The 15,661-nt window shown below is 40.3% G+C and overlaps 1 protein-coding gene across 1 annotated transcript; it reads left to right on the top strand.

The window, feature by feature from the left end:
* The first annotated feature begins 9,581 nt into the window (after positions 1–9,581).
* LOC110067577 (uncharacterized) lies at positions 9,582–15,657 on the top strand. Its single transcript, XM_089280096.1, has 5 exons — positions 9,582–10,040; positions 11,775–11,844; positions 12,326–12,395; positions 12,846–12,975; positions 14,427–15,657. Exons 1-5 carry the CDS (start codon positions 9,582–9,584, stop codon positions 14,931–14,933), a joined length of 1,236 nt encoding a protein of 411 aa, XP_089136222.1. The 3' UTR covers positions 14,934–15,657.
* Positions 15,658–15,661: the final 4 nt, after the last annotated feature.

Below are 15,661 nucleotides of genomic sequence, written 5' to 3'. Positions count from 1 at the left end.
ATTGTGGCTTTGAGTAACGCGCCAACGCTTGCTCCAAGCAGGGTTTGTAGCACATTTTGGCTAAGTCCATAAGGGAATGTCTCTCCAGTGACTGAGTATATTTCTCCAGAGACAAGTGCCTCTCTAAAGTGGACAGGCTATGAAAGACACGAATGCAGCTGCCTTGAAGACATTAATACACTCCTGCCATGCATGGTTACTATCCATGGAAGCATCACCAGACGCTTTCTCGGTCACACCCGTTGATAATGGCACCGATGTTGGGGTCGCAGTGTTCGTGCCTTTTTAGAAAATGACCTGAAGTCTCCTTTAGAGAACGATGTTTCCAGCAGAAATAAAGAAAGAGCGATGTCTGACTAAATTGCAAAAGAAACCCTTGACAATTAGCATGTTCGTAAAGCTAAATAGTATTATTGTCACAGCATTAGTTCATTAGAATAAAACAGAGGCCTATCAGGGTAAAGCGTAGGGACAATCTGCAGTCCTTCCAGCAGTGGTTCACTATCACTCTTCTGTTAAGCTTTGCGAGTTGACTGACTTGACTCGTGGCTCCCGGCCACGCCCATCTAGGAGTATGTCACCCCAGTATGTGTCCAAAGAAAACTTGAGATTCTGTCAAATACGATTAGCATTACAACCTGACCGATTGCGTGTTGAACAACGCTAAATTACAATGTGCACCAGGCTTTTCCCGTTTAACTGTTTTTCCACCTGTCCACGGTCAATGCAATATGCGCGCCAACAGGTAATTGACTCAGCGGAGCTAAACTCAAAATTATTTAGCTTAGTGATCCCTGTGATACTTCGAGAATCATCTGGTGTGTCAGTGTTGGCGTTAAGAGCTGGAGACCACTTAATCTTCCACTGCATACAGATATCCGAAATTTCCAGGAGTACCCCCTCCCCCTTCCCGACTGTAGCTACAACTAAGAGCCATTCAAGAACAAGAAATAATTGCTCCTGGATAGGTCAGCTTTAAGAAGCGCATTTCAATCTGCTGTCACTACTTTAAACCTGTAATCGGTTTAGGTAAATTGCGAAATGTTGAACATTTGCGCAAGGGCAGTGAAAGCGTGACTGGGCTGCTCGTACGGTTGTGTGACAACTTTTACTGAGTCTCGAATATCAGCCACGCAGCATAGTTGCCAATATGATAAAAACAGATTCCTGAGGCCCCTGATTCTTACAGCAGAAAGCTTGGGCTCTTTAAGGCAATGTGGAGTGGTATTGAGGGGAATCGACGGCTTTTAGGTATGTTTTCTGTAACATTTTCGGATTAAATTAGTCGTATTAATAGTTTGTTTATTTGTTTCGGGGCAGAACGTTTCACTTCTTGTTTCCATTTTACATAGGCGAAATTTATTTGGGACTTGCCACTACACTTTTAAACTTACACTTTTGTGACCTCGGTTTGATTTTGTTGTTGTACCGGTAATACATTGCCGAATTAACCTCTCGACTTCTTGAACTTGAACGGAGGTCGGCTGTTTGCCAAATTAGAATAAGGGCGCGATTTTGATTTGCTTCAAGATATTTCAACTCGATTAATTTACAGTCCTTTAACGTCCTTAATGCTAAACAGCATTCCAAGTTGACCCATTATTGTGTCTTAACGAACTTAAAGCGTTTTGGTGAACCGAAAACATTAAGGTTACAGGAAATCTCTTGCGTTTGTCGTGAAAACCATTCACAGTGTTGTTTACATTAATGAAATACACGCGATGACAGACTAGACATGACGGCGAACAGGAAATTAAACAAAGTTAACGCGCAATGTTTCGAAAACGTCTAAAAACAGTTTCTATGTAGTGGACATTATGTTTCTACTGATAGCAGTGAATTGACGGGATTTTAATGAATGATGGCCTATTACTTTCGCCGTTGAAACTGATTTGTCTCTTGTTCGTGTATAATTATTGTGTTATTTGCGCCCAGCACATTGACATAGATTTTCGTTTTTCTCAAAGGGAAATACTGCGAGTTCGAGCATGAAACTTGGCATGATATATGTTTAATAATGATATTTCTAGGCTGTAAAGTAAAATAATCGGAAAGTGAGGTACCAGATGCATTTTTATGCTGTTAAACATGACCTATATTTTGCCGTTATTTTTCACACGCTTCATAGGTATTTTTAAAATGGTTCGGAAAACCACTATATCAACATCTCTGAGATTAGTTTAAAGCGAGGAATAAATTAGAGTGGTTGTTCCACATTTGTGTGAAGTTTGAAGTCAATTGAATTTATTTTAAGACTTTACCAGCGCTTCGTCCTCGCACGTTATTTCGGTCATTTTATTACACGAAAAACCGCACTTTGACCGCGCTTTCAAATTTTCGCGAATTTCTGAAAAATAAAAATTCGCTGGAACCTTGAAATATGATTTTTAGAATTAGGTCACCTAAGGGTATCTTTGGGCAAAATATGAGCGGTTTACCAAATGGGTCGTTGACCGGCGGTTCTCGATCCTAACAGTCAGCCATTCTTAATAATCTCAAAATCCACAAAACATAAGCAGTGAAAAACATTTTTTTTCAAGAAACATTTATACTTCGGTTAACTCTTAATCCTGGGTTAGCGTTAACCGACTTCCGAACAAACCGGTCCAGATGAAAAGTAGCCAATAAACGTTCACCTTAAACGTGAGTTATTAAAATACAATTTTCATTTATTATAACAAGACAGTTGATATCGAGAGCGCTTTTCAGCTGTAAAAGCCTCAGTACAGCAACAATAAAATAACACCCCTGTCATTATCAGAACTCACGGCTTCCCAATCAGCTCTCAAAACAGAACTATGACAGAAATTACGTTAAGGCAGATACAGGATTGTTCAAAGGATAGGGGGCGGGGGCGGAGGGGGGGACCGGTATCTTGGGGTTGCAGAAGCAATGGAGCATATCCCCAAAATGTGGCAATTTGAGAACTGGAACCTAACTCGGAAAACTGTTACATAAGAAATACTAACAATAGAACAAAGTAGAAATTATGACGAGGTACCTGTTTAGAGTGTTTGCCTTTATTTCTTCCATAATATTTACAATTTGTTTAAGCTGCTTTTTTTTTATCTTTTTGCTTTATCAAAAAGGAATAACTAGCTACCCAATCCACACCCCCGTCCCTAGATCCGTCCCCGTTACGCGAGGAATAAAAAGATGGTTGAGCCGAAAATTGACAGATTCCGAGTCGCACACTTGTCTTCTTTGTTTTGAGGAGCATGTTGAACAACCTCAAGGTAATAATCATTTACTACAAAAGTAAACTACTCCGACGAACAGTCCCATAATTCGTACAACACAATAGTATGGAAAAACAGTGTGATTGTGTCAAAACATTGTGGACAGACTTTCCAAAACCAATAACGTTGAGCAATGGAAATAATCAGCGAGTGTGAACATATGTCTGAAATGGACACCGGGAACAAACTTCTAAAACCGACGTTTTAAAAACAGGAAAAGCCTGCTCGGGTAAATGAGATATGTGAAACTGGTTCAGGTTAACACCCTTTTGGGTATGTTTTGTCACGCGTCGAAAAATGCCATGAACGCTTGCCTTAGCCGTGTGTAGTTAGATTGACTTCGTCTCGTAAAAATACCGCTCATGGCACGATGTAGGCCAGGGATCCATGTCGCTATGAAAACCAAAATTGCCCAAGTAGGTGCACAAGTTATTGTTGTAGAAATATCGAAGGATTTAACAGCCGGGGCAAAAACAAACCAACAAAAATAAACCAGAAACAAGGCGTCATAAATATTAATACCTTTACATAAGATTTCTTCAACGCTTGTTTGAATCCTTATGATACCACCAGGGTCACTGCAGCTAAAACGCGAAAGTCCGTAAAATTGATTTTCGCTCCCTTATTGAAATTGCTTTCGACTTTAAGCTTGCATGTTACGTGAACACCATCAGGTTTAGGCCGTAAATTAAGGATGAAACTGCAATATATCACAACAACAACAACAACAACAACAACAACAACAACAACAACAATTCGTCAACCGCTATTAATATACCAGTGCAAATACAGGAACTCTGAAGACAACAAAAATGAAAAATATTACCTTTGACAAAGTGGACAAGCCAATAAAGAAAGCTGTTGACCCATAACACTACAGTAATAACCTGAGATATACTTCAATGTCTGTAAGAGCGTTCATTCATTCAGTAATTATAACTTGGGCTACCATGTAGTACCAGTTGAAAGATTTCGTTTACATATCAAGGTAGTGTCCTTTTGGTGGTTGGTGTTCTTCTTTTACTACTGAGCAAGTAATGAGTACAATGTCTGAACATCAAACCCAGGTAAAGTTTGTCACGGGAAACTTTTTTGACAGATTTTTTCTTCTGCACTTGGTCCGCGAACTGAACGGAACGATGACCAAACTAATTATTTTCTTAAAGACTACATAATTTATTGTAAGTCACAAATGAAGGGGATGGAACTGCAATATTGCAACAATTCGTTAATCACTACTACTTCCAGTGCAAATACAGGAACACTGAAGAAAGCTCATGTGAAAAATATTATTTTGACAATTGAAAGTGGACAAGCCAATAAAAGCTAATAAAGAGAGCTGTTGACCCATAACACCACATGTACAGTAATAACCTGAAATATACTTCCATGTCTGTAAGAGTGCAACCGTGAAATACCAGTTGAGAGATGTTGTTTACATATCAAGGTAATTTCACTTTGGTGGTTGAATATTTGTCCCCAAATCATGCTTTTCCATACCATATATACTGACTAATACGCGTGAAAAATCTAAGCCGGGGTGTGTTAGTTAAAGATGACTTTGCTGACAGGTTTTCCTTGTGCACTTGACCTGTACGTTCTCAGTAACATGTATAAAGGCAGTCCGGGAACTGAACGGAACGATGAACAAACTAATCATTTTCTGAGAGACTGCATAATTTATTGTGAAACCTTAAACACCAAACGAACTGATTTAGTTTCATTTCCTTTGAACAAGGACTCTGGGACGATGATGTTCTTCCTATTGTTCGTTTTATTCGTGTCGATCATTCCTTCGCGTTCCCAGTTTAATACACTGGACGCGATTAAGGTTCGCAGTGCTATTTCTTTGCCAGGACGCGTTCTTACCAATGAAGAGGCCCTTAAATTACTACAAAGACAAGCAGAAGTAACATATCAAGTAAATCTGCCCCAATATCTTGAGGAGATACGGCAGACCAACCCAAACCTTAAACCTGATTTCTCCGATCAGAGCTTCACAGTAGTCGGCTCTCTGGCCACCCTCGATGCATCTATCACGTTTGCGGAAGGAATCGAGAACGTCAACGTCATTCGTTCTGACAGCGCCGCGGGGTTTTCAGCAAAGCCAAATCCGACCAATGACAAAGTACACACTGGCGTTCAGCGCCTGAACGCTGCCCGGAACATCCTGTGGCTCTTGAAAGAGAAACTAAAGAGTGGCGTCGTGTCAACAGATGCGTCGCTGATGGACAAACTTAGAGAAGCGCAGACTTGGCTTTCTACGCAAACAGGAGGACATCTTGGTCAAGGAATGTCATTTGCGTTGCAAAAAGCGGGGGTATTCAAAGCATTAGAAGCCAAATGGGGGCCTAACTCGGTGAAGTTTCAGAGTTTCTCGGCTGCCGCAGGCAATGGGCTTGATTTTCTAATCAACGGCTACAACACGGTAGTGAATTCATTGGCCCTTCACCAAGAAGTCAGCACCGCTAATATCCTGGCAGTAACCAGTTCAGTAACAGCCATGGCTGGCGATGTGACCATGGGTGTTGCTCAAGTGCTGTCTACTAGTGCTAAAATATCCGCCGCGGCTGGCCCTATTGGCTATGCAGTAGCTGCAACGCTGTACATTGCTTCATACGCCACAGGAGTTGCTTCAGGATTGACAGGTCAAGAGAATCTAGAAGCCAAGGACTATGTCAAAGCGTTCCTGGGTCCCCTGATACCTCATCCGACGTTTGGGACAACAGTGGAAATGATCGATCAAATCGCAAAGGGAAACGTTCTGGAATTTTATCATTTGTATCTGTCACAAAGCCTTCCCGCAGCTCTCGCTATTGGTGGCATGGCAGTAATCGATCGCCTCACTGGGTCTTCCAACCTCGCAGAATATGTGAAAGGTATCAAATTTTTAGAACTGATCATATATCAAAAACGCTGGTTGGAATTCAGGGAAGAAATGGTAAAGAACGTGGCCAATACTATTCGAGAGCTTAAACCCAAGGAACTGTTATACGCCTTCCCACACCCAATAAAACGTGATCATTATCTGTCTGAGGGCTGGAAGTCCCCTGACGATATAAAAAAGGAGTTTAAGATCTCGTCTGAGTTTTCTAATGTTCGTTTGTTCATGGCGACATACAAAAACGAATTTGCGAAGCCATTTGAGGTCTGCCCTGACAAAGTTCAGCAAGGATTCACTTTTTGTCCTGAAGCAGCACCTCACGGTGACGACAAGTTGATTTTCATGGGAAGCATGAGTGTCAATGAGAAAGTTCTGTTGGATGACAACTGTGAAGCTTACGGTATGGGAGGAGACGACCATTTTGTTTTAAAGGCAGCTGTTGTCAGAAAAGGCGTCAAAATCAACGGCGGGAACGGTAGTGACATCATCGATATAACCAACACCTTCTTTGGAAGCCGTTCGTCTGTCACTGGAGGTGGTCCAGAAAGGGATGTCATCAAGACGGGCCCAGGGGATGACACCATCGTGGTGGACAACGATGACGTCGAAATAACCAATGGTGACAATACATTAATCGTGGAAGGAAAGGGGAATGACGAGATTCGCTATGGAACGGGAGCAGATTTAGTACTTGTCGAGAAATCCGGAGGAAGTGTTGCTCTCCGTCGTGTTAGAGGCAGCAACGAGAATGCGGCACAGAATAAGCCGAAACGAATCGTGTTTAAAGGTGAGGGAAGGATCAAGGATGCAAACACGAACGACCTTATCTGGGGAGGCCCAACACAGTTTGACCTTCTGACCATGAGGAAGTATAACCCCAACACGCAGCCCCAAGGCGAGGAACGGATTTTACTGATTGAATCTAGAAAGACCATCGATGAATTCATGCAGGGCATCAGCAACATACAGAGTACCTTCTTTAAGGGACATCAGTTTGAGGTATCTACCAACGGTGGCGACATGAGGACCAAAGCACAGCGAATTCAAGTCGAGGACATCGAACGTTTTGAAATGAGCGAAAACGCCATCAACATGCTGCTTGTCAAGAGAGGAAGAAGTGATTATTATGAGGTTACAGGAGGACCCAAACATGACTTTGTGATAAACCTTGATGACGCAACGCCCTTGTTGGCGCAAATGAGTACTGGTGACAATCGAGTCTTGTCCGGAGCGGGAAAAGATAGCTACTCTGTGATTCTTGATCCCGGAGAGGATTTCATTTTTGACAAAGGAGGTGAGAACATTTTGGCAGTGCTGCTTCCGCAAGGATCAACCTTAAACGATGCCATCATCGGACGAAGCAGTAACGGTCAGGGATACAAGATTGAACGGAAGTCTCGTCGCCCAAGAGACCACCGCATCGAGTTCATCTTCCTAGGAGGTGGAACCTTCGACGATAACGTGCAGATCATCGTTCAAGACAGCACCGGAAAGCAAATTACATTCAAACCAGTTCCCCAGCCAAGCTTGGCAGATGATCTCTTTTCTCAAGATCGTTCTATCGGCAGCTACTATTACGATACGTTTGAGTTCTGTCCAGGTGACCAAGCTGTCATTGCCATCGTGGAAGGAATTGCTCCACCTATCGGTGAGAAACTTCCGAAGCCTCAGTGCTAACCTGTCAAACATGAGAGACAGTGTTTCAACATTTTACCCAAGACCTAGAGTTGATTTTCTTTGTTTTAACTTATTACCGACTTTGAGAAGTACTAACCAAATCATAGAGTCGCACTCATAGAGAATCTTCTGTTGGCTACGCAGTATAAAGGCCACCAGCAAACTAGTTTTGAAAACTGTCAGCAACATACGGAAAATAATCGAGATTCCTGTAGTAGGCAATTCAGGTAATTATAACTGATGGATCATTGTTTGAATTTTGAATTGCTTTAACAGATTTATTCATATAATTTCCCTTAACATGATGAATTTGTATGCTGGATAATTTGGTTCGAATTTCTTATTCTTTCGTGAAAGTTTATTCATCAGTAACGTTTTTCTTTAAAACAAATGCAATTACTGTTCAATCAGGAATAAAAAGTATAAAATCCAAAACGATGCTTATTTGCGTTTGCTTCTCGGTTAAAGAGTCCAATCTACCAGGGACTGCTTCTCTCTTTCGTAACGAGTACCATCTTTCTAAAGTTTTAACTTTGTTTTCCTAATGAGCTCCAACCAACGATTATTGCAGCCTGAAGCGGCTAGCAGTATTACAGCTCCCCTGGGATTGCATTCTAGCCCCGGAGGGGGGACTCCCATATAAAAAAGACAGGGGTGCTCCCCGGAAATTTTGAAAAGAAACCCTTAGTGATACCAAGATCCTGTTTTGTGGGAGTGGCCTGAAATTTTTTTCTCCCCTAAGAGGTACCAATTCTTACATAACACATTATCTCCTGTAATATGTTTTCGGCTCAGTACCACAAAAGGCACCGCAAAAGCTCCCACTGTGGACTTTTTGAGGCTAAACCGTGACCCCTAAAAGGTACGACGAACACCCCATCATTTTCATATGGGAGTCACCCCCCCCCCCCCTGGATTCTAGCCTAATGCATGATGCTGATCTATTTATATAGTATTACCGAAACACTACACGGCTATTTTGAAAACTTGTGTTTCCTGATAAGCTTTGTCAGTGTTGAAACCTCTATCATCTCACTAAGCTGAAGATATGCAGAAAAAAAAACAATATACGCCTTCGGCGAATTTTGCAACCTGACCACAATTTAGGAACGACAGATTTTCTGATTTTCTGATTTTCAGTATGTGTGTCCAGGTGTCTATGTGGGTCCACACCACATGCAAATTTCCCTCTTTCATGTGGTTTTATAATTCCGAATTTGTATGCAAGGCAAAGGTTGTACGTTTTCCATAACAAGCTCTGTCCTTGTTGCCGGAAAAGCCCAATGATTACGCACGAACAGTTTTCGCTGCTTGGAAGCTTTCGCGACTGGTGTGACAACTTTCCTTATTCAAAATCTAGCACACCAGCTGCTGATAGTTTGCCGTTCATACGCTTAAATCAACCTTGTCAACAAAAGCTTGTTCAGCCGAGGTTGAAAGCACACAGACTTGTCGCAGATACAGCTCATTTGTAAGCATTGTATAAAGATAAGTATTATTTCTCTGAAGTGTATTTGGTCAAAATTGCAAATGGACCCCAAATGCATAGAATTAAAATTGAACTTAAATTGAATAAAAAAAGTTGTTGTCGGAAAGGAGTTTCGTATTGAAAGACAGCTTGTTCAAAATCTGCCAAACTTAAAAACGTAAGCAGTGCATTTTAAAAAAGTCAGATTTTCTTCAATGAAGACTTGTTGGTTTTGATTTTCGAGATCATGATTGAGACAAAAATAGGAGAAAAGCGTGAAATAGAGGTAACTTGACTTGATTTGCGGAAATAAATGACAGAGTTTGACAAAATCTGTCAGAGGTCCATAATAGCAACAAGCAGAAAATTTAATTTGACTCACTGTGTCATTCATACTTTGAAGCCCGCCGAGGAAAAACTAACAAACAGTTCATCTAAAGCAAAACAGAACGATCTCGATATGCTCTCACTTATCCTCCTCGTTGCGGTTATTCCTGCGATCACGTCTTTCGATTATTTTGGACATAACTGCTCTTCGTATTTTATATTATCGTTCCTAAAAATCCCTCCCACTGTTGAAGGTATTGGCACGTTTAAAGCTGATAGCGAACTCGCCTGCGCTTCACGATGTTGTCATTATAGAGCGTGTACAGATGCTGTGCTTTTCAAAGCTGCTAGGAGTTGTTCCTTATATAACGCAAAGGAAACGATTTTAACGGAATTCCAGACGGAATCTCAAGAGGCTAGAACCGGATACATTAGGATAAAAAAGGTAAGTTAAACCACGATAAAAAACGTTAGGTTTTTATCTTAATTTGCCATGCACGTTCTCCTGAACAGTAAGGGTACAGCAACGGCAGCTAACGGCTTTTTGTCTCACAAATATTCAAACTAACACAAGCTCCTGATTTCGAACAATTGGAACTATCTTTGCAAAATATTGCTTTCGCAAATCTGGAAATTAATTGTTATCGAACACAGTGAAAAGGGTTTCTACTCTCTTAAATATTGTCAGAGGAAAACTCTTATGGTCTCCCTTAAAAGTCACCTTCATTTTGATGAAAAATTTAATACGAAAGGTAAGGGAAAAAAATTAAAGCTTAACTCGATAATTTCTACCGAGTGAGAATTATTCCTCAAACAAAGCATTTGGCAGCTTGAGGACTTTATTTAAATAATAAACCAAGCTTATAACAGAGGGAAGTTAATTGAATGAACATCACCGAAGTTCATATACGGTTGCTGCTTATACTTTGAACCCAATATTTGTCTACTTTAGCACGGGAAGTCAATTGTTCTTTATTGCAAGGAAATTGCAACCACTAATCTTTTTCTTCAGAAAGTTTGCTGTTCAGATTAGTTTTGCAAAGGCAGTGTTGATTTCTAATCAGTTTTTTTTCAGTTACCTCGGAAGCGGAATATCGCAGGGAAATTTAATTCACCAAATCCCTCGTTAGATTGAAAAATTGCCATAACCATAATGCAAATCGTGGCACGCGCTGCTCTTTATTACACTTAAGCAAAAACGTCTATTTCTTAAAGTTGATGGAAAGCCGTATACATTTCGATTTGATAGCAAGGGTACGTTTTGACTGAACTGGACTGAAGTGTAAGATCTAGTTCTTTGACAATCACAGAATAGCATAATGGAGCTCATAAGTGAAGCATTCACAATTCCCGCAGTTAAGTTAATCCTATAACCATATAAATTGTGTAATTCCAGAAAATATCCATACCCAACCCCAGGGAGGTTAACGGAAATTCCAAGGGGGAGGGAGGTTTCAAAAGCCCAATTTTTTAAAGGAAAGTATGACACTAAAATGGAATTTCCGGAGGGGTGGGGGGGGGGGTGGGGTTCAAGCTAAAAAAATCTTCCTTGGGAGAGGTATGGTTATTTTCTGGAACAACACAGCATGAGACTAGTCTTAGGCTCAGCTGGCGAAAATGCCATCTGTTTCCTTGACTGGTATTACACAAGTGCGCATGACCAATATTCACCTGCCTCGTTCCCAGCCGCCCGCTCGCATAAATAAGGTTTGCACGAGTGTCCCTTCCCATCCGGCCACTGCTCGCGCTTCGCTCTCGTTTCAAATTCCCAGAAAAAAAACGCCACACTATCCACTGGATTGGAAATTTATCCATGATCTACTCTTGATAAACAGTGAGTTGTACTGAAGTGATTTGATTAGATTTTGACATCTTTCAGTAACCTCATTCCCAGGCTCTCTCATTTGCCTCCCTTGTCGAGGGAGGCAAAGGAGAGAGAGCCTGGGAACAGGGTTGATCTTTCAGGACAACGTTCTGAAGATTCTGCTCGATTCAGCTTGAAGTCTAATAATTCAACGACAACTCCATCCTAAACGTCGAAGATTTTCCTTAATCAAAGCGATAGAAATCCATCAAAACGTTGCCATAAAGATATCAAAAATCAATGAAAAAGAAACTTTGTAGAGTGATATCACGGTTAAGACGTCAAGTCAGAGAGTATTCCATGCTCCTTACCCAGGTGATTATACCAGAAACTCTACGAACCCAAGGAAAGTATGCCATTGATGCTGGAAGAAAGACGGATACAGGTATATATGTGATAATGTGGATAACTGTACCAACGAGACCTCAAAAATAAACATAATATATAACAATCAAAAGGCTAGGTTGTAAATTTTGCATCAAATCGACACGATGTCACTAGATGACAACATAAAAGTTTTTCTGAATACATAAACAGCATTGTAACAATTTGGGAAATTCAGGATTAAAATCTCCGTTTTCCCCGAGAGCTGAAGAGGACTTAAGGGCACAATATGTCAGTTAGTAAATAGGGAAAGTTCCAATGAGTTTCGGCGTAAGATTTACTTTCAGGCAGAAGGAAAGAGTTATTCTAAGGATGCAAGCTACCATCTAATCGGTTTGTTTGTCATGAATTGTAATCTCAGAAATAGAGTAATTTACAGTGGAGAAGAGTTCTGTTTTGGAAATGACCTTGGAAGGCTGAATATGTTTTTTAAAAGTTATAATATTCCCTGCAACCTGTTTTTAACTGTTTTTTTTTTGTAGATTTCACTCCCCTGGCAGATAATAAAACTGACGGCTGGTCATCTTGCAGTGAAATTCTTAAGCAAAACAGGTTAGTTAATTATGGGTTTTTGGTTAAAGTCATTTGAATATATCACACGAGCTTTCTTAATAAACTATTAGTTTCCGGTATCCAACTTTACGTTAATAAATTTTATTTTGTACTTCTCGAACTCATTAATAATTCAATAAGTTTAAACAAAGGAAATCGTAAACGTGACGCTGTTTGGATATCTGACCTTAGCAGTATGTTTTTACGGTTATTATTTCTCCGTTTTGTCCTTAATTTTAGTTCCGATTGACAAGACTTATCAAACACTCAAGACAATATTTGACCACATTGCCAAACATGTCGAAGTTCGTCAAAAATACTCCGCTACGCGTCGTATTTTCAACTCTCTTCTCGGTGTTTAGAAATGTGGTCAAACACGGTATCTCGTATTTGATACTGATTACATTGTAAATTTATATTCAGTAACGTATTTTTTTCCTTATTACATAGCTCAAAGCCGAGCGGCTTGTATAACCTGACAGATAGCAGTATAACGTGGACAACGAACTGTCAAATGAAAGGTATTAACAGATGTGGCGGGGGAGCCTGGACACTAGTTATGAGAGTGAATGGCTCACAGGTACTAGAATACTAACGTCAAGTTAACAGACAGGGTTTTAACTCTGTCTGTTACTAGTTTGTCGATGTTACTTCAAGATGGCACTAGCCGAAACGTCTTGAAGAACGTCTAAGGGAGCTCAGTCATGGTACTTCGAGTTACTTTGGCAACGTTCAAAATTACCTTGAAACTGAAGGAAACTTGAAACTAGTTATTTACTAAGAGAGAAAAACATGAAAGGGATAAAAATAAACCATAAAGGAACAAGGATGGTTAAAGATGGAGAAGATTAACAGGGATCATAAACGACGAACTTGAAATATCTAGGCTAAACTTTTCAAGACGCTCAGACCGTGACGTAGCTAATTTAAAAACAGTCAGCGACAAACCACTAGCTTACAATGTCCTCTTCTGACTACAATTACTCATTTTTTAAACGGGTTCGGACCCTTTTTTTGGACAAAAAATGCAAGGAAATTCCAGTACACAATTCCAATTTTTCAAGGACTCTATCCACTAAAAAAATACCATTAAATCTAATGTGACACTAGATGTCTTGGTTAAGGGAAACCTGTTAAATTTGTTTAAGTTTAAGTCCTTTTTAGTTCTTCCAGTAAGTGGGCAATTGTTTCGTCGAGCTCTTTCAAGATTTTTAAGGACCCAATCGCAATGTACTTGAATTTTGATTTCGAAATTCAAGGACTTTCAAGGACTTTAAGGTGCGTGCGAACCCTAATTATGGTAGATTGGTTTGCTCAACATGTAATTGTCACGGAACCCTGACTTAATGCTGTCTGGGTGTAATGGACTAGCATCCCATCCCAGGAAAGTAGAACTGACTCCTAGATGCTTTTGATACGCTAAAGAAAGTGGAGTTCGACATCGGCCTTATTACGGGGATTCCTCGGCCAGAAGTAAATGTTGTTCAACGATTTTTTTGAAACTTTCCCTAAATGTTCCCTACCAAGCACTTTCTGGAAAAATATAATAAAAAAGGTAGGTCACCATGTTCGAAAAAAAGATATTATGGTCCCATCTTACCACATTTATGCTTAATCACGTGCGTTATTTCATCAGTTCACATTACATTTTGAGGTAGCTGGTAGCAATTTTTTTTTAAAGAAATACTGGAGAAAAAAACTTATTAGGTAGAAAGTCGTAAGCATAGGGAACAATATAAAATTTATGGAACAGTCACACAATTTTAAGTGATATCGACTCAAAACGTTCCTTGAGTCGTTATTTTCGAGGCCATAAATTTGCACCCCGGAGTAAAGATTTGAGTTTGAGCACACGTTCGTCTGCACGCTAATGTCGCGAAGATCGTGCGCAGTAGGGATGCGTAATGCAATTCGGAGAAATCACCTTCAGTTCGAGTCATTAGAAACAGACTTAACACTTCCCTTTATAGTTATCGTTTAAGCTTAAGTTGACTCGTGGTGCAATCCATTTTGATTTTAATTTCGTTTCAGGGCACATTCAGGTATAATTCCACTGCATGGAGCAAGACAGCAACGGTAACTAAACGACGAGGAACGATTCTCCCGGGCTACTGGCTGAGCCCATTCAACAAAATCTGCATCCATTTGAGGTTTAATGCAGCAAATACGACCCTGGTACTCAACCACACGGCTCCTTCACTTCATTCAGTCTTGCAACAGGGAAACAACCAAGCCATCACGCAAGATTTCTTCCTAGAAACAGGGTTTCCATGGATTCCAACCACTCTCGATGATTCCTGTCTGGAGAAAGGCCTCAACGTGATAGCGTCACATAACATGACCATAGTCAAAGCACGAATCGGTGTGTCTTCTAACGAATCAAGATGCCCTTATCCATCTCCGTTTTTTGCTCGTGGCGTGGGATTTGGTTTGTCGATGGATTTTCCAGATAACATAACGTGTGGCGATATATATTTAGATGATGATGATGATGGGCCAAGGGTAACTCCAGCTTTCTGTGAAATATACATTCAGTAATGTCGCAGTACATTGATTTGATTTAGCCTAATACGAGTACGCTTTTAAGGCGAACAATGGAATCTTTTTTCTTCCCAGCAAGTCTGCTCGGGGGTCATAAAATTTTTGTAAAATACAATTTGGTATCTATGCTGCGAATTTTTCCTCCTTAAGGTATGCACAACAATTCACAACACTTTTGTTCTAACAGACCTTTTCGAAGAATGGCTCTGTAACATTCTACCCTTCGCATAACGATTTTTTTTGTTTTGCGACGACGTTATTTAAAATGTTTGTTGTAATAACTTGGCCTGTAAGAGTGAATAAATAGGAAATTCCAATTAGACACTTACACTTGCGCCTTTACTAACAACAAAATGAACTTTTCCGAATCAGTCTAATTCGAAGATTTCTGATAATTTACCAGGTTTTCCCGAATAAATTGTAAATAGCGTAAGTAGCCGTACCAGTGATGTGAGTAGTGCTAAGTAGTGTGAACCACAATTAAAACGTAAAGAAAAGGTCTCCGAATAACCTCCGGCTACTTCTAGTCCATCGACTTACGAACAAATCAAAATTATAACATAGCCGCTTAATCCTGATTTCTGCACGTCAGTCTAATTGGTGTCTATCACGTGACCAAGAAATAACCAATGAGAGCGTGCATTAGATGGAGGAAATAACAGCGATGTAATAATGAGACTTATGGCCTTAACGAGATTTGTGATTACCACGTGACCAAAAATCAA

This window comes from Orbicella faveolata, unplaced genomic scaffold, assembly GCF_042242905.1.
Source record: "Orbicella faveolata isolate gen_17 unplaced genomic scaffold, um_ofav_v1 contig_47, whole genome shotgun sequence".
NCBI lineage: Eukaryota > Metazoa > Cnidaria > Anthozoa > Scleractinia > Merulinidae > Orbicella > Orbicella faveolata.
Note: the sequence above shows the minus strand (reverse complement) of the source record. Positions and strands in the feature narration are given on the sequence as shown.